The sequence below is a fragment of the Peromyscus leucopus genome, chromosome 3, assembly GCF_004664715.2.
Source record: "Peromyscus leucopus breed LL Stock chromosome 3, UCI_PerLeu_2.1, whole genome shotgun sequence".
Lineage (NCBI taxonomy): Eukaryota > Metazoa > Chordata > Mammalia > Rodentia > Cricetidae > Peromyscus > Peromyscus leucopus.
Window position 1 is genome coordinate 144,505,391 of NC_051065.1, and position 26,636 is coordinate 144,532,026.

General features: G+C 47.7%; 1 protein-coding gene across 1 annotated transcript in view; it reads left to right on the forward strand.

Moving 5' to 3' along the window:
• Positions 1-16,489, forward strand: part of Galnt8 (polypeptide N-acetylgalactosaminyltransferase 8) — a 31,464-nt gene extending 14,975 nt beyond the window's left edge. Inside the window, exons 6-11 of the mRNA XM_037204325.1 lie at positions 161-275; positions 3,884-4,069; positions 5,861-5,998; positions 6,400-6,495; positions 8,483-8,653; positions 14,572-16,489. Coding sequence (XP_037060220.1) covers positions 161-275; positions 3,884-4,069; positions 5,861-5,998; positions 6,400-6,495; positions 8,483-8,653; positions 14,572-14,715 — 850 coding nt within the window. The 3' untranslated portion in view covers positions 14,716-16,489. The remainder of the gene's footprint in view (positions 1-160; positions 276-3,883; positions 4,070-5,860; positions 5,999-6,399; positions 6,496-8,482; positions 8,654-14,571) is intronic.
• The last annotated feature ends 10,147 nt before the right edge of the window (positions 16,490-26,636 follow it).

The window sequence follows — 26,636 nt, forward strand, 5'->3', positions numbered from 1 at the left end:
ACACACTTTCAGTCTAGCCTTATCATTTCAGAAAGCCTTCAGGATAAGCAAAGACTTGGGCAGAATTCTGAAGGCCATTGTGGGGCTTCCCAGCCCTCCCCTCTATGCTGGCCTGTTTCTTGAAGGGGGATTAGTAACCTCCTTACCCCGTGCTTTGCAGAAGTCCTTCCATCATGGGTATCCTGGCCGCCAACAGGATCTTCTTGACAGAGATCGGAGCTCTGGATGGTGGAATGCTGGTCTATGGAGGAGAGAATGTGGAGCTTAGCCTAAGGGTATGTACTTGCTCTCTTCTCTAAGGGACGAAGCAGAGAGGGATTATTGGAAAGTCATAGGAATTCTGGAATCCTAGAACTCAGCTGAGTGATTGCTCAAGAGATGGACAGATTGTTGCATTTCCAGGTGTCTAGACTGAAGAGCAAGTGGTAGGCAAGGGGACTCTGGAGCAGAACTTTCTGGTATAGGCCTGTATCATGTGATCTGAGAATTTTGGTGGTCAGTGGTAGAGTTGAGGCTATGAAGATGTTCCTTTTTCTCCAGAGGATTCCAGGAATTTTTAATTTCTGGGGTACACCATCTTTAGGGGAGACAAGTCCAAAGACTTGTTGGACAAACCTTCTACCACTGAGTACAGCCAAAGCTCCTTTAGTTTTGAGACAAGGTCTTTCCCAGTTGCATAGGCTGGCTTTGAAGTTGCCATCCTTCTCTGCCTGAGCTTCCCAAATCGGACTCTCCAGCAGGAATTTTAAGGTTGAATTCTGCTTTTTAAAATAAGAAGGCTTTGCTTGTTTGATTGTTTTGTTTCTCAAGACAGGGTTTTTCTGTGTAGCCCTGGCTGTCCAGGAACTCACTCTGCAGACCGGGATGGCCTTGAACTCATAGAGATCCGCCTGCCTCTGTCTGCTGAGTGCTGGGATTAGAGGCGTGTGCCACCACCACCTGGCTCAATAAGATGGCTTTTTAAAAAAGGCTTTTATTATATATATTCATTTCCCTGCCTCCCCTCTCTCTGTCTGTCACTCTCGCTGTCTGTCTGTTATACAATCATGGGAAAGTTTATAAACTCTGAAGGAGGAGATTTCAACAAACGTTTTTGGTTCCTGCTTTATAAAACTCATGTTTTCAAAGCCAAATATCAGCACATATGATCAACGAGCGAGCTGGTGCTCCGTCAGGTTGGTTCAGACCACAAGTCGTGGGAATATGGAGAAGACCTGCACAAGTTAGTGATGTATCATTTCAAGCCAGGTGTCTTAGAGCCAGACACATCCTTTCCTTTTTCCTTAAGTACTGAGGACTCATTACTACTGAGCTATTCCCAGGCCTCCTCTTACTTTCCGCCTTGAGATGTGATCCACTAAATTGCTCAGGCTGGCCTTGAATAGACCCTGTAGTTCAGATAAGCTTTGAATTTCCAATTTTCCCTCAGCCTCTCTGGTAACTGGAATGATAGACCTGTAGCCTGAAGTTTCTTCGGTCCTACCTGGTCCTGCCTGGGCAGCATCCGTTTTCAAAAAATAATCACTCAGAAGCTTAATATTAATAAAAACTGTTTGGTCTATGGCCCAGACTTCTTGCTAGCTAGCTCTTTCATCCTAAATTAACCCATGTCTATTAATCTATGTATTGCCATTTGGCTGTGTTGTTACAGGTCTGTTGGCATGTTGCTCCTTGGGCAGGGGGCTGGCATCTGCTCAACTCTGCCTTTCTTCTCCCTCCTGGCTATAGCCTGTCTTGCCATGGGCCAGAGTAGCTTCTTTATTAACCAATGGTAACAACACGTAGTCACAGCATACAGAAAGACCACCCCACAGCACTTCCCCTTTTCTGTCTAATCAACAAGGAAAGTTTTCATTTTAACATAGTAAAATTGCATATAACAAAACCGTTATCAAGCAAGAATTACAGTTACAATATCTAGTCTATTTGTATTTAGCAAAATTAAAGACAATATTCTATCATCTATCCTATCTTCGTGAGTCTAAAGTTGTATATCTAATTTACCTTTTATCATAACTAAGGAGAACTATAATTATAATTTTCTAGTCTTCTGTATGCTATGAATATGTGTTGCTAACATTGGTTAGTAAATAAAGCTGCTTGGGCCTATGGCAGGGCAGAATATAGCTAGGTGGGAAAGCCAAACTGAATACAGGGAGAAAGAAGGACAGAGTTGAGGGGAGATGCCAGCCTGCTGCCCAAGGAGCAACATGCCAGCAGACCTGTAATGCCACGGCCATTGAGTGATTATTTTCTAAAAACAGGTGCTGCCTGGGCAGGGCCAGGCAGGACGGAGAAACTTCAGTCTACATAGACCTGAGCCAGGACGTCCTGAAGGTCTTTCGCTGTGTCTCCCCTCCCTTTGCCCCCCCCCACTTTTCCTTCCTTCTCATTGTTTCCCCTTTAGACAGTTAGACAGGGTCTCATTATGTGGCCTTGGCTGGCTTACAGCTTGCTGAGTAGACCAGGCAGGGTGTTCTTGAACATACACTACTCCTGCTTCTGTCTGCCGGGGGCTGAGCTTATAGGTGCACATCATCACCTAGCAAGATGTGCTTATAAACTCATCACGCCTGTGATCAGGGGTCTATGCAAGGCTGGAGACCAATACTCAGTCAGGAGCAGGCTCTCACTTAGGTTGAAATGGGGAAGGACTTGCCTTTAAGGTCACAGGTCATTGATACTGTTCAACACCAAAGGAGGCAACATTCGCTGTTTCTTTGTTTTGTTTTTTGTTTGCTTGTTTGTTTTGTTTTTGTTTTGTTTTGTTTTTTCCTGACTGGCACTTGGAAGCCCCTCTTAGTTTCTGGTCATGTGACTCTCCCTGTTTGGTAGCTTATCCCACACTGGCTTGCTTCTTCAAAGCTAACAAAAGATTCTGTCTTAGCCGGGCGGTGGTGGCGCACGCCTTTAATCTCAGCACTCTGGAGGCAGAACCAGGCGGATCTCTGTGAGTTCCAGGCCAGTCTGGGCTACAGAGTGAGTTCCAGGAAAGGCACAAAGCTATACAGAGAAACCCTGTCTCGAAAAACCAAAAAAAAAAAAAAAAAAAGATTCTGTCTTCTAGCAAGATGGGCATCGTGGTCTTTTATCACACAACCACACACACAGATGCAAAAGCGTCCGGTTGTCCTGGCCATGGTTTGTTGGTGGGAAGGTGGCAGGCCCATACTCAAGAACAAAGGGTTGGGGGAGGGTGCTGACCCCAGGAGGAAGGACCAAGGAGGCTACTAGCATCTGCCCACCCTTCGGATGTGTATCTGGCACGCTAGTAGAGAGGGATTATGGGAAGCTGGCTAACGAGAGTGGCTCCTGACAAGGTGCCTCAGGTGTCTTGGGCTTCCTTGTTCTGAGTAGCAGAGGCAGGCCCTTCTCTGAGCCTTTAAGGAGGACTTCCGGAAGGAGGTTGGATTGACAGAGCTGTTTGACACCGGGAGAGAAGCAGTCTGACCGGCTAGGTCGATTTATAGAAGTTTGGGAGGTGCCATTGTGGTGGGAGTGGGAAGATTAAGGTTTCCAAGCTGATTGTGGTGGCTCATGTTCCTAATCCCGGCACTTAAGGAACTCAGGCAGGAAGATTGCAGTGAGGCCAGTTTGGGCTGAGTAGGCCAACTTGAGCTATAGGGTGAGACCGTCTCAAAACGGGAGGGTCTTGCTGGGCGGTGATGGCGCACACCTTTAGTCCCAGCACTTGGGAAGCAGAGGCAGGCAGATCTCTGTGAGTTCAAGGCCAGCCTGGTCTACAAAGAGAGTTCCAGGACAGCCAGAGCTGTTACACAGAGAAACTGTCTCAAAAAGCCAAAAAAGAAAGAAGGATCTTTGCCAGTTTGTTGGCTGTAGGGTCGTGGTATTGAGGGAAGGTGGCGTTGTCCCTCTCCTGCAGGTGTGGCAGTGTGGAGGGAAGATTGAGATCTTACCCTGCTCCCGGATCGCTCACCTAGGGAGATACTACAAGCCCTATGCCATGAACCTAGATATTCCCTTGCGGCGGAATGCTCTGCGGGTGGCTGAAACCTGGATGGACAAACACAAATACATGGTCTACTTGGCCTGGAACATTCCTCTCCAGGTTGGTTGTGGATTCAACAGAAGGGAAAAGGAAGGAAGAGGAGGTAGCAGTGATAGGGGGGAGGGGAATGAGAAGCTGTGGGACAAACACAATGTCCTGGGCTCGGTGGATTAAGGTACGGTCCCCAGTGTGACAGCAGTTCCCAGTTGTATGTATATAAGTGTAACACTGTCCAGATGGCATCTTCACAGTATCTCAGGCTGGTTTAGAGCTAGCTCATGGCAATCCTGCCTCAGCTTCTTCAGTGTGGAGAAATAGAGGTCTGAGCCAGCATACTGGCTCATAGACGAATTCTCTAACCATCAGAGTGCAGCTACAGGGTAGTTTTATGGATGAGGAAGCCCAGGCACAAAGCGAGTTGGAAGGAAATGGTTGAAGCTAACACTGGTGCAGACAGTGAGGAGCAGAGACAAAACTCAAACATGTCTGCCTTCCAGATTCCATGTTCTTCATTTCATACCAAGCAGGGTCGAACACGAGGGGGTGGGGGCGCTTCGTTTGTCCTCCATCCTCCTCTACAGCAGGGACTTATGTAGCCCTGGATGGCTTTGGGCTTGCTCTGTAGCTGAGAATGACCCTGGGTTTCTGACCCCCCACCTCCACTTCCTAAGGGCTGGGATTATAAGTGTGTGCCACCATACTTGGTTTCATGCAGTGCTGGGGATCGAACCCAGGGCTTCATGCATTCTAGACAAGCATTCTACCAACAGAGCAACATATCCAGGCCAGGCATTCTTTCTCTTAAGAGGGCGCGGATAGGGCAGGCGGCATGGATAAATGGAGGGGGTATGTAGCGTTGCTGGACTCACATGAATGGGGGTGCTCTGAACTGAGCCCGCTTTCCCCAGGCTGCTCTGCTGTCTCCTCTCCCTGACCTCCGGATCCTGTTCATTGAGGCATGCTTGACTCACAGAGACCAGTCACCTCACTGGCAAACTCCTCTTCCATCACAGGGTACGTTCAGGGAGTCGCCAGAGAGCAGGGGAGTCTGGGCAGTGATAGGCTGTGGAATTAGCCTGGAAGGAAAAGCCTAGAGATCAGGAGCAAGGTGGGACTCAGGAACCAGTAGATCAGGAGAAGATAAAAAGGATGAGCAGAAATTCCTGAACCTCCTTCAGAGTTCAAAGTCATGAAAGTGGTTCCAGCAGGCTCCCGCAGTTAGCTGCCTGTTGGGAGAGAAAGTCTTCTGGTGTTCAGGGTAGCGTCAGCATGGTGGGCAAATGAGCACTGCCCCCCCCCCCCCCATCATCCTTAGCGTTCTCTCTTAGCAGTGTCGTGGTGTCAGAAAGGAAGCCATAAAGGGAGCTCCCTAAACCAATGAACTAAGTACCATCAGAAACAGACCTTACAAGAATTCTGGAAGATGAGAGATACACAGTTTCTGCATTTCCTTCTCTGTCTGCCTCCCTTAGTATTCCTTCACAGTGGTTCCTCACAAACACCACTTCCACAAAGTTCCCCTCACAGTCCGAATCTTGGTACCAGAAGTTTAGTTTAAGCATTTTCTGGCCATTGTCTTTTATATCCTTTTGATTCCAGTGGCATCTCAAAACGGGAGAAATCAGTCATGAGAAATAAGCTTGAGTGGCCCCACACAAGCTCTGTCAGGATAAAAAGCCAGCCAGGGTGCCCAGGGCTCCAGGCTTCTGCTTTCCCTCTATGAATATAAGAGATCAAAGTCATCTCTAAGTTCTAAGGAAAGAGCCAGTGCCCACACGATCCACAGGAACCCATGGAGTCAAGGGTGTTTTGAAGTCTAATGAACACATACCACCCATGTTTTCTCTTCAGAATTCTGGAATCGACTATGGAGACATTTCTTCCAGAAAGGCACTCCGGGAGAAACTGAAATGTAAATCCTTTGACTGGTACCTGAAGAATATCTACCCACTCCTGAAGCCAATCCCCAACATCATCTGCTATGGAAGAGTATGTGTTGGAAATCTACAGCTCAGATTTGAACTGTTTCATTGTAAAGAGACAAGGCTAGGAACCCAGAGCAGACAAGGAGTTGTCCTGAATCCTTCCTGCCCAAGCCCCCTTCAGCTGCTCCTCTTTCTTCTTGCTCCTGAGAGGCTTCCTTTCTTCTCCTTCTTCCCAACACCTTCTTCTTTTTCTCCTCCACCTCTGCATCCTTTGCTTGGCCCCCTTAGCGCCTCATCCCACGTCTGACTTCCCTCCTCTGAACTGGGCAGGAGCAGATCGCCCTCTGCTGGTAGTGTTTTCTGTCATCCCGTGGTATAACCAAAACCCAAACAAAAAAACACAGGACCTGAGGTGTCTTCTTTCTATGATTCTTTCCAATGGTGTGGTTGTGTTTTCTCCTTCAGATGAAAAATTCACTGGATGGAAGTGTTTGCCTGGACCGAGGACCTGTTCCAGGCAACTCTCCCAACATGAAACCTTGCCGTGAGCTCAGTGAACAGGTATCTCCCACTGGCACCCCGCCAAGGTAGTAGGTCTGTACTGGCTCAGAGAGCCTGTGCCACAAGTTAGCGTTTCCTTACTGTTAGAGGATGGGGAAGGCAGGAGATGAGCATCCTGGGTAATGTGTACGCATGTACTGTTCATTGCAAAAAGTTCAGTAGTGACAGGCAGGCCCACAGGGGCAGGGAGAACAGGCAGGAGGGCTCTGGGGAGGACATTCATTCTCCGGGTGACAGTTTTATTGGCAGCCTCCCCCCATCACTTCTTATCCTCTAAACTTGTGGCTCTGCTATTCATTCTAATGTGTGCCTTGGAAACTGAACAAGCAAGCCCATCTACACTCCTGCAGAAGGAAGCTGGCTAGAGAAGAGAGGGAAAAGGGGGATCCCTGTGCTGGTTGGGATAGATATAATGGCGCCAAGTGGAGGGCGTTTTTAGGGAACTTTGTTATTGAGACTACAGACACAAACTATCTTACTTTGCTTTTTAAAAATGTATTTAAAGATATATTTACTTTATGTGTATGAGTGTTTTGCCTAGATACATGTAGATGCATTGCGTGAGTGCCTGGTGCCCAGTGCCCACAGAGGTCAGAAGAAGGCATAGGATCCCTTGTAACTGGAGTTACAGATGGTTATGAACCACCATGTGGGTGCTGGGAACTGAACTGAGGTCCTTTACAAGACTATCCAGCGATCCTAACTGCTGAGCCACATCTCCAGCTTTGCCACCCCCAAATCTTGATTTGCCTGCTGCCATCCACCTCATTCCAAGTGCTGGGTCTACAGGTGTTTGCTAGTCCACCAGTTATGCAGTGCCAGTGATCACACCCAGAGCTTCCTGCATGCCAGTCAGGCACTGTACCCGTGAGCTACATTGCCAGCTAGCTTTTTACTTTGTACATGGTCCTTGCAGAGAACTTTCAGCGGGTACCTGGTAGAGGTAATAGCCACAGAAACTATTGGAAACCAGAGCCACAAAGACTCATCCAAGCTGACTGAAGGTCTATGTCAGGTTGGGAATTTGAAGGCAAGCTGCTTCCCTGGGATCAGCATCACTTGGGTGACCAACATCACCTGTGCTTCTATTGATAGTGTCTTCACTTCAGTTGAGATCATTCTTCAAAGATAAGTCCCATCCGTCATCCATACCAGCCATGTTCATCAGCTATTCAGTGCTATGGTAGAATACCTGTGATCAACAACTTAGGGTCAAAAGATTTATTTTGGCTCATGGTTCCAGTCCATGCTTGCATGGCTCCAAGATGTGGGCCTCTGGTGAGGCAGAACATCATATCGAAGTTGCTAGCAGGGGTGCAAGCATAGAAAGGGTGGGGGAAAGATCAGGGACAAGATGCAATCCTTAGAACATGTTCTTAGTAGCCAACTCTGACTAGTCCTCCCCCACAACAATATCATCAAATTAGGAATCCACCAAGGAGATGATGAATCCATTGATTAGGTTGGCAGGCCCAAGACCCAGTCAGCTCTCAGTGATTGGGTCTACCAGCTGGTCACCAACCATCCAACCTATGAGCCTCTGGGGGATATGTTATAGATCATCATAGAGCCCTCGTGGGAAGGAGGGTGGGCTGAATGTCCCTGTCTGCCCTTCTTGCTAGCATGTGCCAGGGCTGTTGAGAAAGGCAGTGAGACCCATGTCCCAGGATGTTCATGCTCTCCCCATGCCTAGGTCACCCATCCTCATGTCTTCCCCAAGTTCCTGAAGTTTCTATGGCAGTGTCTAGGGAGAAAACTACCACCTTGGAATTGGCTGTGAAGTCGGGTCTCCTGAACACAGAAGGGAGGTAGAGAAGGAAAAATACTTAAGACTGTTGTGGCTTCAGAGGGCTTGAGCTCAAATCCTGTCCTAGGCACTTTTAGAATGTTCTCAGTCCTCTCTGTAACTAGGTTTTCTAGCATACAGTTTAATGGCTGAGGCCTCCCTGCTCGCTGGGCCCAGCATGGTGTCCTTGCTCTCTTGTAGAATGTGTACTACCTCCTTTCTGGAGAATTCTATGTGGGGGAACTAATTGCAAAAGAAGACGTCAATGAGCAATACTGCCTGACAGACTCTGGCCGTGGAGAAAAGCCCACATTAGAGCTGTGCTCCGAGGCAGCGAAAAGAGGAGCGTACATCTACTGGGACTTTCAGCAGGTGAGTTGCTCGGGTTTGAAAGGGCAGTTATCCAGACACAGCAGGAAAGGCTCAGGTGTGGCTGCAATCTACAGTGCTTTACGGAAATGATTTCTATGCTAGAATGTAGGGAGAAAACCACACACACACACACACACACACACACACACACACACACACACACACACACACACCAACAAAACCCCTAACAATCATCTCAGGGTTTGTTGTGCCACCATCTTCTTGCTGTGTGTTGTTGCCTCATGGCTGATAGTTTCTGATCCATCCGAGTGGCACTTCACGCAGGTTGCAGGGCAGTGGCACTTCCTTAAGACAACACAATGTTTTGCATCAATGGTACTGGCTATGAAGCTGGGTCTCCTGAATACAGAGGAGTGATTAAGAGAGAAAACTACTTCAGATTGCTATGGTTCCAAAGAGTATGGGTTCAACCTGCTCCTGTTACTTTTAGAAAGTTCCCTACCCTCTCTGTAGCTAGTTCCCCTTACACATAAAGTGGAGACAGTAAATATCTACTTTATGGGATTAAGCGAGATAGAATGTGGCAAGCATTTAGCACATGCCCAACAAACAGGAACATTTGATACCTATGAGTCACTGCCTTTAATCTTATTAGTAATAGTATCAGACTTGGGAGCACTGGGTGGAAACATGTAGAAGCCCTGCCTTCAGTTGGGTGCACACCTACGATGCTAGCACTCAGGAGGCGGAAGCAGGAGGATCACCAAGAGCTCAAGGCCAGCTTGGTCTACATGGTGAGTTCTATGCCCACACCCTGAGACCCTGCCTCAAAGAACAAACAAAGCTCCTCCTTTGACTTCAGCATCGAATGACCAGAACAGGGTGGAGAGAATTTGCCAGAAGGCCTATGACAGTAACATCGGGAACCTCACTGGCCACAGTCTATGTGTGAAGTTTCTCTATGTGCAGGATGGTTCAAAGGCTTGTGTCTTAGGCCACTTGGGCAGGACCATGATGTCTGATGTCCTGTGGGGAAAGATGCCAACCTGCCTGTGATCATGTCTCTGAACACCTGCCTACTCCATCAGGCTCAGGAGCTACATTTTGAAAAACATGGACATTCTTACTCTGTAGCCCAGGCTAGCCCAGAACTCAAGATCCTTTTGTCTCAGTGTCCTGAGAGCTGGAGTTATGTGCATGAGCCTCCATGCCCAGCTAGCAAATAACTTTTAAAAACTTATTTATTTTATTTTAATTTATTAGTACGTTTCAGCTCATCTAGAGCTGAAGGTCCAAGTGGTTGTGAACTGCCCAATAGAGGTGCTGGGGACCAAATTCTGGATTTCTGCAAAGAGCAGCGGGAGCTCTTAACGGCTGAGCATCTCTCCAGCTCCACAAATAACTTCTTAAAGCCGAAGTGGTTTTATTTATTTATTTTTAGTATTTATTTATTTACATCCTGGCTGACATTTCCCCTCCCTCCTCTCCTTCCAGTCCCTCTCCCTACCCTCCTCTCCTGACCCCATCCACTCCTCCTCCGTTTCTATTCAGAAAAGGGCAGATCTCCCATGGATATCAACCTAACATGGCGTATCAAGTTGCAGTAAGACTAAGCACCTTCCCTTGTATTAAGGCTGGACAAGACAACCCAGTATGAGGAATAGGGTCCCAGCAAGAGTCAGTGACAGTTTACACATCCATCACATGTATGCAAAGGGCCTAGGTCAGTCCCGTGCAGGCTTCCTGATAGTCTGTTTGGTCTCTGTGAGCTCCTATGAGCCCAGGTTAGTTGTTTCTGTGTGTTTCCTTGTAATGTCCTTGACCCCTCTGGCTCCTACAATCCTTCCTCCTTCTCTTCAGCAGGATTCCCTGGGCTCGGCCTAATGTTTGACTGTGGGTCTCTTCATTTGTTTCTATCAATTGCTGGACGAAGCCTCTCTGATCACTATGAGGCTAGGCACCAATCTATGAGTCTAGCAGAGTACCATTAGGCATCATTACATTGACACTTTTTCTCCAGTCATGTTTGAGTCTGTCCTGCCTATGAGATGTGCTGGGGTCGGATGATACAGAGATTGTGGTATCTCAAAGCCTGAGGCCCATGCCATGAGAGTGAGCCCACCCCTGACACTGCCCGGAGCACCAGGACCCAGAAGCTGGATGGCCCAGAGACCTAGGCTAGAACCAAACATGACTGGCTTTGTTTTGTTTTTAAGAATTTGCTGTTAGCTATGAAGATCCCTTCAGAGGAAAATATGTGCAAAATAAGTTCAGAGGTTTTGCAGTCTCCCTGAACTATACAATGTTGATTATGAGGAGGAGGGAGAGGAGGGGAGGAGGAGGTGTGGGGAAAAAGGAGGGTGGTGAAGAGGAACACTCTCAGCCCTAACGACACTGAGTGGCCTGACTCTCATAAGCCCTATGTGGGCATCATTCCCCCACTCTCTCCTCACCAGGACCAGAAAGCGTTCCTCAGGGCCCAGGCAGTTTTTCCTTGAGGGAGCCTTCTATGACCCATAAGAGTAGGTTAGTACTTCTGTACTTTCTTAGGGTTCCCTTTTTTTTTTTAAAAAAAAAAAAAAAAAAAAGATTTATTTATTTTATTATGTATACAGTGCTCTACCTGCATGTATGCATGCAGGCCAGAAGAGGGCACCAGATCTCATTGTAGGTGGTTAGGAGCTATCACATGGATGCTGGGAATTGAACTCAAGGCCTCTGGAAAAGGAGCCAGCACTCTTAACCTCTGAGCCATCTCTCCAGCCTCTTTTAGGGTGCCCTTAATTCTTGTCTCATTGTCTCTTAGAATAATGTTTACTTGAACTTTGCTTTTTTGAGACAGAATTTTACTCTGTGGAAGTGGACTTTATAAATCTCAGCCTCCAGAGTGCTGGGATTACAGGTGTGCTCTACCATGCCTGGCCTCACAGAGCTATGGCCTGTATGGGTAGGTTTTTTCTGTTGTCTGTCATTCTGTGGTGACAACATCTGGAACATGGCAGGCATTTGACAAGTGGTTGAGGACCAAGTGCAAGATTGTCCCACTTGGGGTATCAGCTTGGAGAGGTGAACTAGGAGACAGGGTTATGCTACTTCCCTAAGTGGAAGAGTCTTATCAAGCCTTCATCACTATGACAAGTCCCTGAGATAATCTGTTCCTATGTTGGCACAGTCTACTTCCCATCAATTGTCCTCATGGTTTGAGGCCTGGAGTGAGTCAGCACATCATGGTGGGAGCACATGGTGAATCAAAACACACTCAGATCATGAACCAAGGAGCAGCAGAGAAAGAGGAAGGGCTTGGGCCCTCATAACCCCCTTTGAGGTCATGTCCCAATAACTGAAGATCTATATGTCGTTTCCACTACCTCCCAATAGTGCCATGCTGAGGAACAAGGCCTTAACACACAGGTCCTTGAGGGGCATTCCAGACCCTAGTGATATTGAGGAGTGGCTGGGGAAATGGTTTTGAGACCAATGGTGGGACACAGGAGCAGGGAAGGACTTCCTACCAGGCCAGTAGTTTTGACTGCCCTGCAAGAGCAGGCTGCCTTGGACTGTCACGGCTTCTCTAGTCAATGGCAGTCACCAGGCCCACCATGTGGCAAGTTGAATGTACCGGTGGGATTTTAAATCTTAATGGACTTGTTACTTCATGTAAAGCCTAACAATGCTGAACCATTAATTGTATCAGGTCTTTTTATGGTTTAATAAATTGAATTTCCTTACCCACTGAAGACTATGTTCATAAATCACTCCCAGTATTTAACTTTAAATTTAATGATCCTTAATTTCCTAAGTGTTTACAAAGTACAATCTCAACATGAAGTCACAAATTCAATTATTCGATGACACATCTTAAAATTGGCATCACAATGTTAATTAGTAAAGATGTTGACTTGTCTTAAACATAGCACAATTCTCCCTGGTAGCAAATAGATACAGAATCTTTGGGAATGTGTTTGGTTTCCTTAATGCCATATTTTATGGCAAAGCTCCTGGAATTAAAGATACTGTTTATTCTAAGGAAATAATTATTCAAACATTTGGAAAGTGGTCTTCCCAAGAGAAATTTGGAAGATGGCTGTATTAGTGACTTTTCTCGGCATTGTGACAAAATGTTTGACAAATGCAAGTTAAGGCAGGAAGGGTATGTTTTGACTCATGGTTGGAGGGGACACAGTCCTCCATGAGAAGGCATGCTAATGCAGGAAGCTGCTGAGTGCTGCTCTCTCCCTTTTTTTCCTATTTATTCAGCCTCAGATCCCAGCTCATGGGATGGTGCCATCCAAATTTAGCATGAGTCTGCCTTCCTCAGTTAACTTGAAACACCCAAGAGTGTATCTCCTAGGTGATTCCAAAACCAGTTCAGGTAGACAATGGGAAGATAAGCCATTGAGTCACCTACTCATTGAGGTTGATGAAAGAAGAGATACTTTTATCTCAGTGGGAGGCCTGGCCTGCAGGACAACGGGACATTCTGCCTGCCACTCTGAGGCTGAGGCCAGGTCTGTTTATATGGCCTCTCTGACAAGAACTCTACAAGTTAAAGGGGAAGGTGATTGGGTGGCTCCTGGCTTTTTATGTAATGCCAAATTCATTTGCATCAGTTCCTTCTCTCCAATCCTTTCCTATCCACGTTAGGTAGGTCTAGAAGCAGAACCTTTCAGATATAAAGATGGTATTTGATTGGATGCCCAGTCTCTACTATACCTTATTTATTTTGTAGGCCCCACTTACTAATTATTCTACTAAAAAGTTCCAGTGAACTGAGAGGCAGATCTGGTTAGACAGTCCCTCTGTTTACTTTCACTCTCATGAGTCTTGAGTCCTTCAGAGGAGGCTGTGACCTCTGAGCAGCACAAGGGAGCCAGTGTCCATGACTGAGAATGAACCTTTCAGGAGAGGCTAGCTCTTGATACACATGGACAGTCCTGCGAGGAGCCTGGCGTCCAGAGTAAACCGAGGAAGACGGGTGAAGGTCAAGGTGGCAGCACACGACCCAGAGAGGCTTCTGGAGGCAGTGGGAGGAGTGGAGGGCACCAGTGGCTGAGGAGTGCCAGAGGTGGCACCTACGGGATGTGGGAGTGTGCAAGAGAGAACTCCCTTGGGAAGAGGAGGAATGTAAAGGGTGGGGTTCCCAGATCAGATCGTGCCTGCAGACTGCGAGGTTCCCCATTGCTCAGCTGTGGCCACAAGAAGGAAGGAACTGGGTGTGGTGAGAGAGACTGCATGAGAAAAAGAAGGACCAGCTTCCCTCCCCCCCCCTCTCCCTCCCCCTTCCCTTCTTTCCTCCCAGACAGGACAGGGAGGGGGGGACACAGAGGTGGACTTAGATCCACCATACATTTTTCTTCTATCTGGCATAGCACACTCAAGGAACAGTGACCCCAATTCCAGCCTTAATTCACATTACTTCTAAGCCCAGTTTTAGAGACATGGAAATCAGACTCAGAAAGGTTAGGGAAGTTGCCCATGGTCCTGTGGTGTGTCTCTGGGAAGTGAGGACTCTGCCTCAGTCCTGCTGTAAGGCCCAACGACATGATGGGAGGGTACCACTCAGAGGGGTGAGGTAAATGGGCTGAGGTTCCTGTGTGGTTTCTGCTCTATACCTCCCTCTGTGAAGATGGAGGGAGACAACAAGGAAGCGTAGTCCTGGGGGGTTGGTGGGCTCCAGGGTGGAGGAGTTCAAAGAAGGGCAAGTGCAAAGGGATGCCCTGCAGGGTGCAGCCATGATGCCCAGCGGAGCGCAGGGCTGCCCTTTTACCCCTGTAAGACGCCATCGCTTCGAAGCTCATACACACAGCTGTAGGCAGGCTAACTCTACTCTTTGCTTCTCCGACTCCTCCGAGAGAGGACTGAGGAGCTCTGCAGTGTAAATTGAGCGCCCAGCTGAGCAAGGAGGTGTGCTGCCTAGGAAGACACATAAACACCTTGCCTTTGTCTCTTCCATCTAGGGAAAATCCATCAAAAACAAGGACACCGCACGGTGTCTGGAGATCAAGAGAGACCCCTCAGGTACCTACAGGCTTGTGTTAGAGAACTGTACCCAACAAACATGGAAAATACAGCATATAGGCAGAAACTGGGGCTACTCATAGCCAGCGAGCCCCAGAGATTTGGATTTGGAGGGCCCCGTTCCTCAGGCTGGAATGGTGTCTAGCCACAGCGCTTTCATACTGGGAGAGGATGAGAGACAGATGTGTGTTTGTCTACTGTGACTTCAGCATGCAGCTCACAGAGGGGAGGCTTGAGCACATGTCAAGAGTGTCTGCTGGGGAGAGTGGCGGAAACTCTGAAACCTCGTCCCCAGCTTGCCTCGAGAGATCGTGATATGCATCAAGCGCCATTCTGGGAACCTTCTCAAAATAGCCAGCATCATCTGGTTGCACTGTGTAGACAGTGAGAGGGATGAACGTTTATCTTTGATTTCCACCAACGCTGTTTAGCCTTCATTCCGACAGCTACTACCACCACCTGTCCCACACCTCCCCCCGGTCATCTGCTCCCCTCCCTAGACAGTGGGCTGGGCCACGTGACAGGCTGGATACTCTTCATAAGTCTGACAGCTACCCAGGTGGCCTCAGTTCCCTCCCTGTCTGGACTGTCCCAAAAGAGACTTTCTCAAATCCCTCTACCACATCCTCAGTGTAGGTGCCTCTGGATGGCTCGTCTCTCCCACTGCGGCAAGGTCACATAGGAGGAGGAGGATCCTGTGTGTGTGCTGTAGGCTCCCAGAGTCTTCTGCAGAGCAGCCAAAGACAGAGTAGCCTCAGATGCATGGAAAAGCATGTGACTCCATTCCCAGTGGGGCGCCGGCTGAAGGTGCACAGAGGTAACTTTCCACTCAAGTTGGTGAACGACAAATAGTACACAGCACATTCTGTGGGCAGGGATGTGGGAAACAGGTCATCTCACACATCCGAGACAGGGTTTCAAACTGGTGCCAGCTTCCCGGTGGGCTAATTGGCAAGATCTAAAAATAGTATATGTGCATTTTCTCTTTATGCCAAGAATTCCACCTCTAGAAATTTACCTCCAAAATTATGAATTTGGACTGCCAAGACAGCTCAGAGGGTAAAGGCATTTGCTGCCACGTTGACAACTTCAGTTTGTTTCCAGGAAGCTACACAGTGGAAGGAGAAAACTGATTTCTAAAAGTTGTCCTATGACCCATCCACACATGTGCGTACACACAAAAATACTAGATGCAGCAGACATACGTGAGATATAAGAACAAATGTAAAGGAAAAAGAGCAAGAAAATATTCATGCACAAAGTAATCCCTTGTAGTATTGATTCTGAGTAAAAAATGTTGTGGGTGAACTACATGCTTGAACATCAGAGTAGTCAGAGACATCCATGCAGGGGGCTGGCTGTACAGCTGTGAACGCCAGCATGCCACATCTGTGACTGATACGGAGGCAGGAGCAGTGTACCTTGTTAAGTCAACAAAAGAAAAAGAAGTGTGTCCTGCAGATATCTTTTGGTAAAAATGAAGGGGTGTGTGTGGTGTTCATTTCTACACAACAAAAACAAAACAAAGAAGTCTAAAGCTGGATGTGGAGGCTCCTAATTGTAATCCCAGCACCCTAGAGGGTGAGACAGGAGGATTGTGAGTTTGAAGCCAGTTTGAGCTATGCAGCAAGATCTTATACAGAAGAGAATGGGGAGAAAAAACAAACTAAGAAGACTGAGGGAGAAACTAATGAGATGGTGGTCACGATGGTGGCTGGGAATAGGGTGTGAAGGACCGGGGCTAGAAACAGGGTAGAAGGCATGTGTGTCCAGGGCAGCACTCCTCTAAGTAGATGCTTATGTAGCTTTGACATTTAGAGCAATGTTTCAAAATTACATTTTCAAAATTAAATCACATAAAATCAGAGACAAAAATCTCAAATGGATTGTAAACAAAAAATGATCTCACGTATTTTCTATTTTTATTGTTTGTTTAACTTGTGTGTGTGTGTGTGTGTGTGTGTGTGTGTATGCATGTGTGTTTGTTGTTGTTTGTTCTAAGACAAAGGCTCGTGTGGTCTAGGCTGGCCTCAAACTCGTTATATAGTCAAGGGTGGCCTTGAACTGCTGGTCTTCTTGCTTAAAACTCCCAGGTACTAGAACTACAGCTGTGGACCATGACACCCAGCTTAGATCTAGTTTCTAAATATTTTTCCAATAGAAGGAATGAAGAAATTAAGGCTTCTTAGGGGAGATCGTTAACTTTTGGCTGGTCCTAGGACACATTCCTGTGTTGAAAGTAAAAAAAAAAAAAAAAAAAAAAATTGCTCAAGGAAGATGAGCTGTCGCAAATCATAGTGGCCAGGTTGCCGGAGTCCCTACTGGCAATGTTAGGGACTGTGTGAGCATTAGAGTCCATCAAACATTAAAGTCAATTTAGCAATAGATGACACCACAGAATAATATAAAAACCCACGAGTCGTTTCGAGTGAATGCATGAATGAGAAGGGAGCACTCCTTTCACGGTGGAATGCCAGCTAATTAATATTGAAACGATTGTGAATTAGAAAGTCACCATCTGGCACCTGCCATAGCTGAAACTGTCTCAGGCAAGACTCATTATCAATGACAAAAACTAGTGAGTGTTAAGAGGCAGGCTACGTGCTTATGGTGACAGAGTAGCTGCCCAGAGGGTATGCAGTAACTGCAGAGGGAGCACAGGGAGAAACCTGGCAGACCTTAACTCCTCAGTAACCAGTCAACATCAGTAGTGGCTGGACAGGTGGGCATCATATGCCTCCCAGCAGCAGGAACCCAGAATACAGAGCCTCAGGAATCTTGAGAAAACATTAATTAAATCACAATTGAGAGCTGTTATCTAAGATAGTCTGGTCGGATGAGGGGGGCACATGCAGTCTGTAATCCCACACTCAAGAGGCTGAAGCAGGAGGATTGTGAGTTGATATTACATGTCAGTGTAACATAGTAAGACCCTGTCTCAAAACAAAACAAAACACAAAAGACACATGGCAAAGCAAGATGCGTGCTTCAAAATGTCAAAGCCCTCCACCCCTAAAAAGCCCACGAAAGATTGGGGAACCTTCCACATTAAAGTAGACTAAAGACACCTTGATGTGTCCAGTGGTCCTATACAAGGCCCCAGACTCTCTCTGTGTGTCTCTCTGTCTCTGTCTCTGTGTGTCTGCGTGTGTGCGCGGGCGCATGCATGCATGCTCTCCCTTTGCCTAGAAGAGCAGCCGGTGACTGGAGGCATTTGAATGGGGTTTGTTGCTTGGATGGTAGTGCAGTGTCTATGTTCTTTTCCTGGTCTGAGTGTGGTTCTTGTCTATAAAAGACCATTGATTTTATGAAATACTCACTGACTGTTTGGATGGGACATCTCTCTGAGATTTTTCTTTTCTTTTTTTTTTTTTTTTGAGACAGGGTTTCTCTGTGTAGCTTTGCGCCTTTCCTGGAACTCACTTGGTAGCCCAGGCTGGCCTCAAACTCACAGAGATCTGCCTGCCTCTGCCTCCCGAGTGCTGGGATTAAAGGCGTGCACCACCACCACCCGGCTTCTTTCTGAGATTTTTATGTGTGGGGATACATGACAGCTGGACTGGTAGGTAGCTGGAGCCAAGGATGACCAGGAAGACAAAGGAGGTGACACATGTGTACATGTGTGGATGGACTGTGAAGGACACGCAAGAATTTCTTGTGCTCCATCTGGGACTTTTCTTTAAGCCTGAAATTGTTTCAAAATAAAAAGATTTTAACAAATTCAAACACAAATTGCCCCATCTATGTAGACAGTCATTCCCTCTCTGTGGTTTTGTTGTCTACACATTTGGTTTCTTGAGGTCAAATGGTTCAAAGGCATTAGATGGAAAATTCTAGAAATAATTTACAATTTTAAATAAGTTGGCCTGAAAGCTACAATAATGACTTGCCTTTGAGATGTATCTGAGAAACAGTCTTCTTGCAGTAGGTGGTAATTAACACAGAGACCCACAACTGGAGAGCTAGCGGGGATGGGGAGACTTTGGAGTGCTCAGCCCTGAGTAGGATCATATCCCTCTTTTAAGGCTCAGAAGGGGCAGGGGGTCGGAGGGAGACTTCAAGGAAACAGCATTTCCAGACACAACGGGGCAGATGCACACGTGAGCACACAGAGACTGTAACAGCATACAGAAGACCTGCACAAGCCCAAGCCAGACCCAATCCCAGCCTGGAGGAGGGAACGCGCACAGAGTCCCCTTTAGTCTATTCAAACTGGTAGCTGTGGGAAAATCAGTTCTCTTCAATGGAGTGGCAATGGGTAGGTTTATCAACCACACTTCAGGGCTGGCCCCAGGCTCAGGAGTAGTTAGTTAGTCAATGCAACTCAGACACCACTGTTTTTCTTTTTTTGTAGAAATTTTGTTTATTTTGTAAGAGAAAGAACATGAAGTTGAGTGAGTTGAGGAGTATCTGGGAGGAGTTGCGGGGGTGGGGTGGGGTGGGCAGAGGAAATGATCAAAATCTATTATATAAAATTATCAAAAAAGAAATAGAAACATTAAAAAATAAGTTGGGACCGAGGAGATGGCTGTAAGGACCTATGTTTGGGTGCCTAGAACTCATGTAAGAAGCCAGGAGTGGTGGTGGGTGCTTGTAACCCCAGAGCTCAGGGAAAGAGACAAACAGATCCTGGGGGCTTCTGGCCAGCTGTCTGAGCCAAAATAGCTCCAGATTCAGTGAGAGAATCTGCCTCAAAAAACAAGATGGAGAGCCATAGAATAAGATATGTTAATCCCTGGAGCTTACCTGCCCCATCATGGGCACACGCACACACACACACACACACACACACACACACACACACACACACGGCAGAGAGACAGAGACAGAGGAAAGAAAAGAAAAAATTAACTTTATTAAGTTTGCTCTTATACTTTCTCTAATTTATTATTGAGTTATTTCTCTTGCTATGTCTAATTTAAAAATTAAAGCCGGGCGGTGGTGGCGCACGTGCCTTTAATCCCAGCACTCGGGAGGCAGAGCCAGGCAGATCTCTGTGAGTTCGAGGCCAGCCTGGACTACCAAGTGAGTTCCAGGAAAGGCGCAAAGCTACATAGAGAAACCCTGTCTCGAAAAACCAAAAAAAAAAAAAAAAAAAAAAAAAAAAAAAAAATCAGCTTTATCATCACTGCATCTTTAATAAGAAAAAACTGTGAACATATAGGGTTTGCCACTACACACTGCTTTCAGGAAGGTATCTACGAAGTGTTTCTTCCTTCTTGGCTGTGGCTATGGAAACAGCACCTGACCCTAACTTTGGTGTCCATTACTCATAAGAGGAAGCCTGCAGCTCTGCCATGGACGTGGCTAATGTGACAAAGGGCTTCGTAGGCTCTGGCTTCCCCGCAGCTCCGACCTGCAGAGCAGGGGTGGTGACTGGCTTGTCTCCTTCTGCAACCTCACTTGGTATTTCAGAGGTTTTTTAGAGGGCCATACTTCCGTGGCTGTGGTCTGCTTCCAACGTCATCTGTCAGGAGATGTGAAGGTCATTTCAGCCGCTGACTTCAGTCTGACCACATTAATGATTCACAGATTCTTCTCCTCTTGGGTTTTGGGGATGCTGGAGCTATATCTGTCATCAACAGCAAATATGTCAGGTTAGCCACTGCTGACCTAGGAGCAAAAAGGTCACAAAACCCTAACAGGGAAAGAATTCCTGGTTTCCCCTTGGATTCAGCAACTGTGACCCTGCCATGCTCTCCCAGATGACCAGACAGTGATGTTCTCAGGAGTGTCTTGAAATGTCCATTTTTTTCCCTATCCCATCTCACCTCTGGGTTTTCAGATACTGTCACTGATCTACCCATTCTGGGTTCTGGGGTGAAACCCTGCCAAACACCTCCCAGGAACTACAATCGTACAAGGTACAGGTAGCAGGCTCAGCTCCTCTTTCCAGTCCAAACTGGCCTTTTATGCACTCTGTAGCCTGTCAGGCCTTGAACTTGTAATCCTTCTGCCTCTGCCCTCCAAGTTGTTGGGAAAGGATTACCACATTAGCCCTTCTTCTGCCCCTCTGTTCTCTCCTCTCCTCCCCATTTCTCCTTTCATCCCCCCCCGGGGGGGGCGGTGGAGGGGGGTGGTGGACTATGTAACCCTGACTGACTGGGAACTTGCTATGTAAATGAGGATGGCTTCAGATCTGTGGGAATCCTCTTGCCTCTACCTCCTGAATGCTAGGTTTACAGGCATTAGCCATTATGTCAGACTTTTCTTCCTCTTTTAACAGCTTTTCATTAACCTCTTAAATGAGTAGCTGGCCCTAGTTTTGGTACATTCCTATCCAGAGTTAAATGGAAGGAGTGGAGTTTATGTTTTCTGTTTCCACGGGGACTGGGACCTGGGACCCAAACCTGCTGTTCTGGTACCCTGGCTGCTTCTCCCCTTGCAGAGCCTACATGGTGCCCCTTTCTGGGCTTGACTAGTCTTGTCTTGAATAACCTTTCTATGAGAAAATTCCTTCCCAGAATGCACAGGAATTTCCTGTTCTTCCCAATCCCAAATTCCAAGAAAAAAATCAGTTGAATAGTTGAGAAAACAGGAAAAAAAAAAGCTTCGCAGTTTTTCTTCGAGAGTTAAATCTTCACACGTGGGATGATATGTTGAGGTTTTGAAGGAAGCAGGTGTGTCCAATGGCACAGGAGAGCAGGAAACAGACACATTCCAAAATTAAGGTCGATATTTTCAGAATCCAGGACAGGAGCATGAAGAGAGAAAGCAAATCCCATGGCTGGCATCCTTATGTGTGTGCAGCATCCTTATGTGTGTGCAGCATCCTTATGTGTGTGCAGCATCCCCATGAGGTAAATGTGTGCGGTCATCCGTCTCCTCTCACAGTGACTGTTGAAATGAAAAGCCCTCTTGGTGGGGTTTTATGTAAAGTGAGTTGTCCACAGTTGAGTTGACCGTGTTTCATAGAGACAACCACACAGATTCTTATGAATGGGGCTCTCAAAACTATCAGATTTTTGAAAGCAAACTACATATTATAATTGGAATTGTCACCTGTCATTTATTCTGCTTGGAGCTGCTGACTTCATGAAGAAATCTGAATATTACATTATTTAAACATACACAACAATGTTTGTGGACATCCCCCAGAGTTTGAATGCTATAAACCACTCTCTTGTGAAATTACTAATTTTAACATGTCTACCCCTGCTTCTTCTATTTTTTGAGCCAAGGTCTTGCTATGCATCTGAGGCTGGCCTTGAACTCTCAGCCTTCCTGTCTCATCCTCCGGAATACTGAATCACAGGTATGGGTTTCCATGTCCAGCATAAATTCAACATTTCTGACATTTGAAACAGCTTTTTAGTTCTGCACAAATGACTATTGTAATTCCTATTAGAAACACTTAGCGATGTCAGGAATTTTTCAGAGCCCTCCTTGTTCACTCCTGCATCATTCAGAAGCTGGTAGGAAAACTATCCCTGACCTTGAGTAAGCCTCAAGCCAACCTCCCTGACTCATTACTCTGCATTCTCCACTCATTTAACAAAATGAGGTCATGAAAGAGAGGGAAGAGAGCATCAGGGAGATGGGAAATAGAGAGGGTGATATGGAACAGAAAAGCAGAAGCGTGAATTAACTGGGTGAGAAAGGAACCAGTTGCACATGGGAGGGGCACAGAGGACAGAGATGGGAGAGGAGAGCCAATGAGAACAGAGCACAGTGACACAGATGTCAGAAAAAGCCACATTGACACCCGTTCTTTGTATGATAGCCTAAAACAAATGTTAAAAAGAGCAAGCATAGGGCTGGAGAGATGGCTCAGCGGTTAAGAGCAAGCATAAACTAACATTTTGGCTTCTTATCCTTTCCTGAATGTGTGTGTGTACATGTGATATGTATGGTGGTGTGTACTTACGTTCACATAGGTGTGTGTAGACACATGTGCAGAGGTGTGTATGTGTGTGTGTGTGTGTGTGTGTGTGTGTGTGTGTGTGTGAGAGAGAGAGAGAGAGAGAGAGAGAGAGAGAGAGAGAGAGAGAGAGAGAGAGAGACAGAGAGACAGAGAGACCAGAGGTTGGCCTTGGGTATTCCTTGACTGTTTCCCACCTTATGTACAGAGGCAGTGTCTCTTCCTTGAAGTCAGAGCACACAGATTTGTCTAGTGTAGCTAGCCAGTTTGCTCCAGGAATCTCCTGCATCTGCCTCCTAAATGCTGGGATTACCAGCATCTACTTGGTGTTGGGGATCCGAACTCTGGTCCTCACTCTTGTATGACAATCACTTTACCCAATGAACCATCTGTCCAGCTCTTTTCCTTCTTAAAACAAGTGTTCTTAATGCTTTGGGGAAAAGTTTAGCAGTCTTCTTGTTCAGGGTAAATGGGCTGTGGCTGCCCATGAAAGGTGGGTCTAGGTGATCCACACCCTGCAACAGGGTGTGTTGGCCTTTGCTGATTCAAGCAATTCTCAACGTGGGGACTGTATCTATAGAAAGTTCTAGGAACTTCTTAATCTTTAGGGCCTCCCTAAAGGCAGGAGTCCTTTGCTGAAGATGGAGTGAAGTGCCACAGACATGCCAGCTACCCCCGGCACAGGAGTGGGTCTTGGGATCCGGTTTCACTCGATGCAGGAGCACTAGTAAGAAAAACCACAGCCCCCAAACACTCCAGTGTCAGATGAGCCCTTGTACATCCATGCCTCCTTTCTTCACGAGATCCCATCCCTCCTTTCCAGAATGCCTTCTCTACAGGAGGGCCAGAGCGCCAGATGGGCGCAGGTATACCACACCACTGGTGACACTAGCTGTTGCAGATGTCACATTCAGAGAGATGCACAATGTCAGTGTCACAGGCTGGTGCAAACACAAGACAGGTGTCACAGTATGGACCAAGTGCAGGGCAGGGATTACAGGAGAGTAGAGGTGAATGGCAGATGTCACCAGCCATTAAAGTCGCTGGCAGCAGGCTAGTGTAGGCATAAGGTAGGTGTCACAGGCTGATGAAGTGTCATTGCTGGCCTCCATGCAGAGGAGGTTTCACAGGCTGTCATAGTTGCTGGCAACTGTTCCACGGTGTCGCAGACACAGGGCTGGTACCACAGACTGCCACAGGTACAGAGCAGATGTCAAGCTGCTGCAGGTGCAAGGCAGATGTCGTAGGCTGGTACAGACACAGGCTCTTGCAGGGACAAAGCAAGCATTCCAGTCTGAAAGAGGGATGGAGCAGATGCCACAGGCTGTTGCCATTACAGGTCAGGTGGCATAGGCTGGCACAAGTTCAGGGCGAGTGTCACAGGCTGCCATAGTCACACAGCAAGTATCACGGGCTAGAACGGTTGCAGGACAGTGGTCACAGGCTGGCACAGAGACAGAGCAGCTGTCACAAGCTGATGCAGGCACAGGACAGGTGTTGCAGGCAGGCACAGGTATAGAACAGGTGTCCCTGGCTGGTGAAAACACAGGGATGGTGTCACAGGCTGTGCATGGCACAGAGCAGATGTCACAAGCTGGTGCAGGGTGGTACAGACACTGATCAGGTGTCCCTGGCTAGTGCAGGCACTAGTCACATGTCCCTGCCTGCTGCTGGTCCCAGGCAGCTGGTTCTGATTTGGGGGTATAGAAACTGTTGACTCATGAGCTCCTTTCCTCTTATCTCTGCCTTTTCACTCCCATCTCTCCCATAGTCAGGGGCAGAGGCTCCCTCAGGCCCAGAAAAGAGGGTCGGCATTCTGGTCCTTTGCTAGGCTGCTGCTCTGAGAACTGGGGTCTGCTCCTCTTGCTCCTTTATGTCTGGCCTCAAGAGGAGCACTTTGCTCCTGAGCTCTCTGGTATGGCTGAGGCAACAGAAGACGTTGGCAGAGGGGGCAGAGGACCACTGCCTTCAAGACCACACTGGCCAGTGTCAAGCTGGTGTGGGCTTGAGAACACTGAAGTGTGGGTGACTGCAGGTGGGTAGAAACCAATAGCTCCAAGTGAAGAGTCTGAGAAGTGTGTCTGAGAACAGGCATTAGGCAATGGATCTTGTGGGGCTGGAATAAGGTGGATAGATTGGGGATTCTACCTGCACCGGTTAGCATTGCAGCAAGATCCTGAGACACCCTGAAGAAGCTCTGGCATCTGCAGGAACCTGTTTGTGGTGCAAATGTCTGCAGCCAAGCCTGGGTGTTGGGGCAGGGTCAGCTGTGAAAAATCTCGAGAAGCAGCCATTGTCCTTGGTGGCCACCACTCTTCCCCCGCAGCAGGAGAGCTTTGATGGCTCTATCACGCTGCTTGAGGTTTTCCTGGCCTCTGCCTTTCCCAGATGTCAGGGCCTGTGTACACAGGATTAACTCAGCTCCTGAGGAGCAGGTGCTGCGGAACACAGGATAATCAGATCAGATGGGCTCTGCATCTGTCAGGATGGAGCAGCAGGGGGGCCTGCATCCTCAGCAGCATCTCCAGGGAGCTACAGACTGTGAGCATTCATCTTGAGACACAATCTGTAAGAGAAAGAAGTCTTCCTTCAGCCACCCTGTGAACAGGGAGGATTCCTAAATACTCGGTGAGAAATATCCCTCCATGGTGAAGGTGTTTTGTTCACTTGCCTGGACCAGTGTGAACTCTGAGGCCAGGAAGAAGAGAGAGTTGGGGAAGGGAAGAGGAGAAGTGTGGCTGTTCGGGTTCTATCCAGAGCCTGTGCGGAATTAGTGTGAACAAAGCTACCATCATCCACTGCTTTCTGAGAAAGACTCAGAAAGACTCACAGCAGACCTTTGTTTTTTCAACTTTTCCTAAACACACACACACACACACACACACACACACACACAAACTCCCGTTCATCCAGGGCAGCTTCCACTCAAAAGTCAAGGATAAGAGGGTCTTATGAGAACAGAGGCTTCTCAAGAGGGGGTCCTGCCACCGGCTGGGCCTCTTCAAGCTGGCCAACCACTCCCAGACAGCAGTGTGGCCCAGTGTACAGGCCACCACTCTGAAACCCAGCTCACCCCGGCGGGCGCTGGTCCAGAATGGCCTGGCAAGTTGGGCAGTGCAGAGGCTCTGGACAAACAGCCGGCGGAGGTCCTGGCCAGCACCCCTGCTCCGTCTCCACTCCATCCTCCAGTCCTTTTGGCTCCAGACAGGATCAAAGCTTCCCCCTCTTCTTGGCTGCAGGCCTCATAAAGAGTCGTTTGCAAGAGCCTTTTCATAATGGTTACTGGAATTTGAAAACCTGGCTGTGAACATTTATGCCAAGCCAGCTGTTGGCACTGGTGCTGTAGCAAGGATCCATGTCTACCTCTGGCCTCTTCCATTTTGTGGCTTCTGTCCCTGAAACATCTGAGGGGGAGGGAGGGAGGAGACAGAGACAGAGAGACAAGGACAGAGAGCAGAGACAGAGAGAGACAGACAGAGGCACAGAGACACAGAGAGAGATTGAAAGAGTGGGAGAGGACAAAGGGAGGGAGAGAGAGAATTTGCCAGGTTTTAGAAAGAAAACTGTAGAGAATGATGTGTTCTCATGTGGAGTTAGTTCGTCAGGGTTTTTAGTCTGTTAGCATGGCTCCCAGACTGGGATTATGAATGGGCCCTGGCAGGTTGTGCAGACCACCTCTAAAGCCACAGCAGGGGGTGGAGGGGTGGTGGGGCAGATGTGTTAAGAGACACAGAGAAAGTTCAATTAGACCCATGAGTCAGAGAATACTGAAGACCAAGACAAATACACTCCCCACAGGTGTGGCTCTGGGGACAGGAAGGGGGAGTCAGGGAGGCTGGGTGTTGTCCTTCCTGTTTGGAGGGACCTTGTAATACAGTCTTTCCTTAGCGGTCTTCTGACTGAATGCTGGGATGGATGACAGCAGGCCCCCTCACACATGCTGGGCAAGGGCTGAACCCTTGAGCCATATCCCCAGCCAGCAGACACACACTGTCTCTCCTGCTACTACAGGGATCAGGGAAGGAGGGAAAAGACCACTTCCTGTTGCCTGAGACTCCACAGTCACTGGGAGCGTGGCCTAGATACACTAAAGCTATGCAGATGCAACCCTACTTCCTTCTGAATGTTATGTTCCTTCCTTTT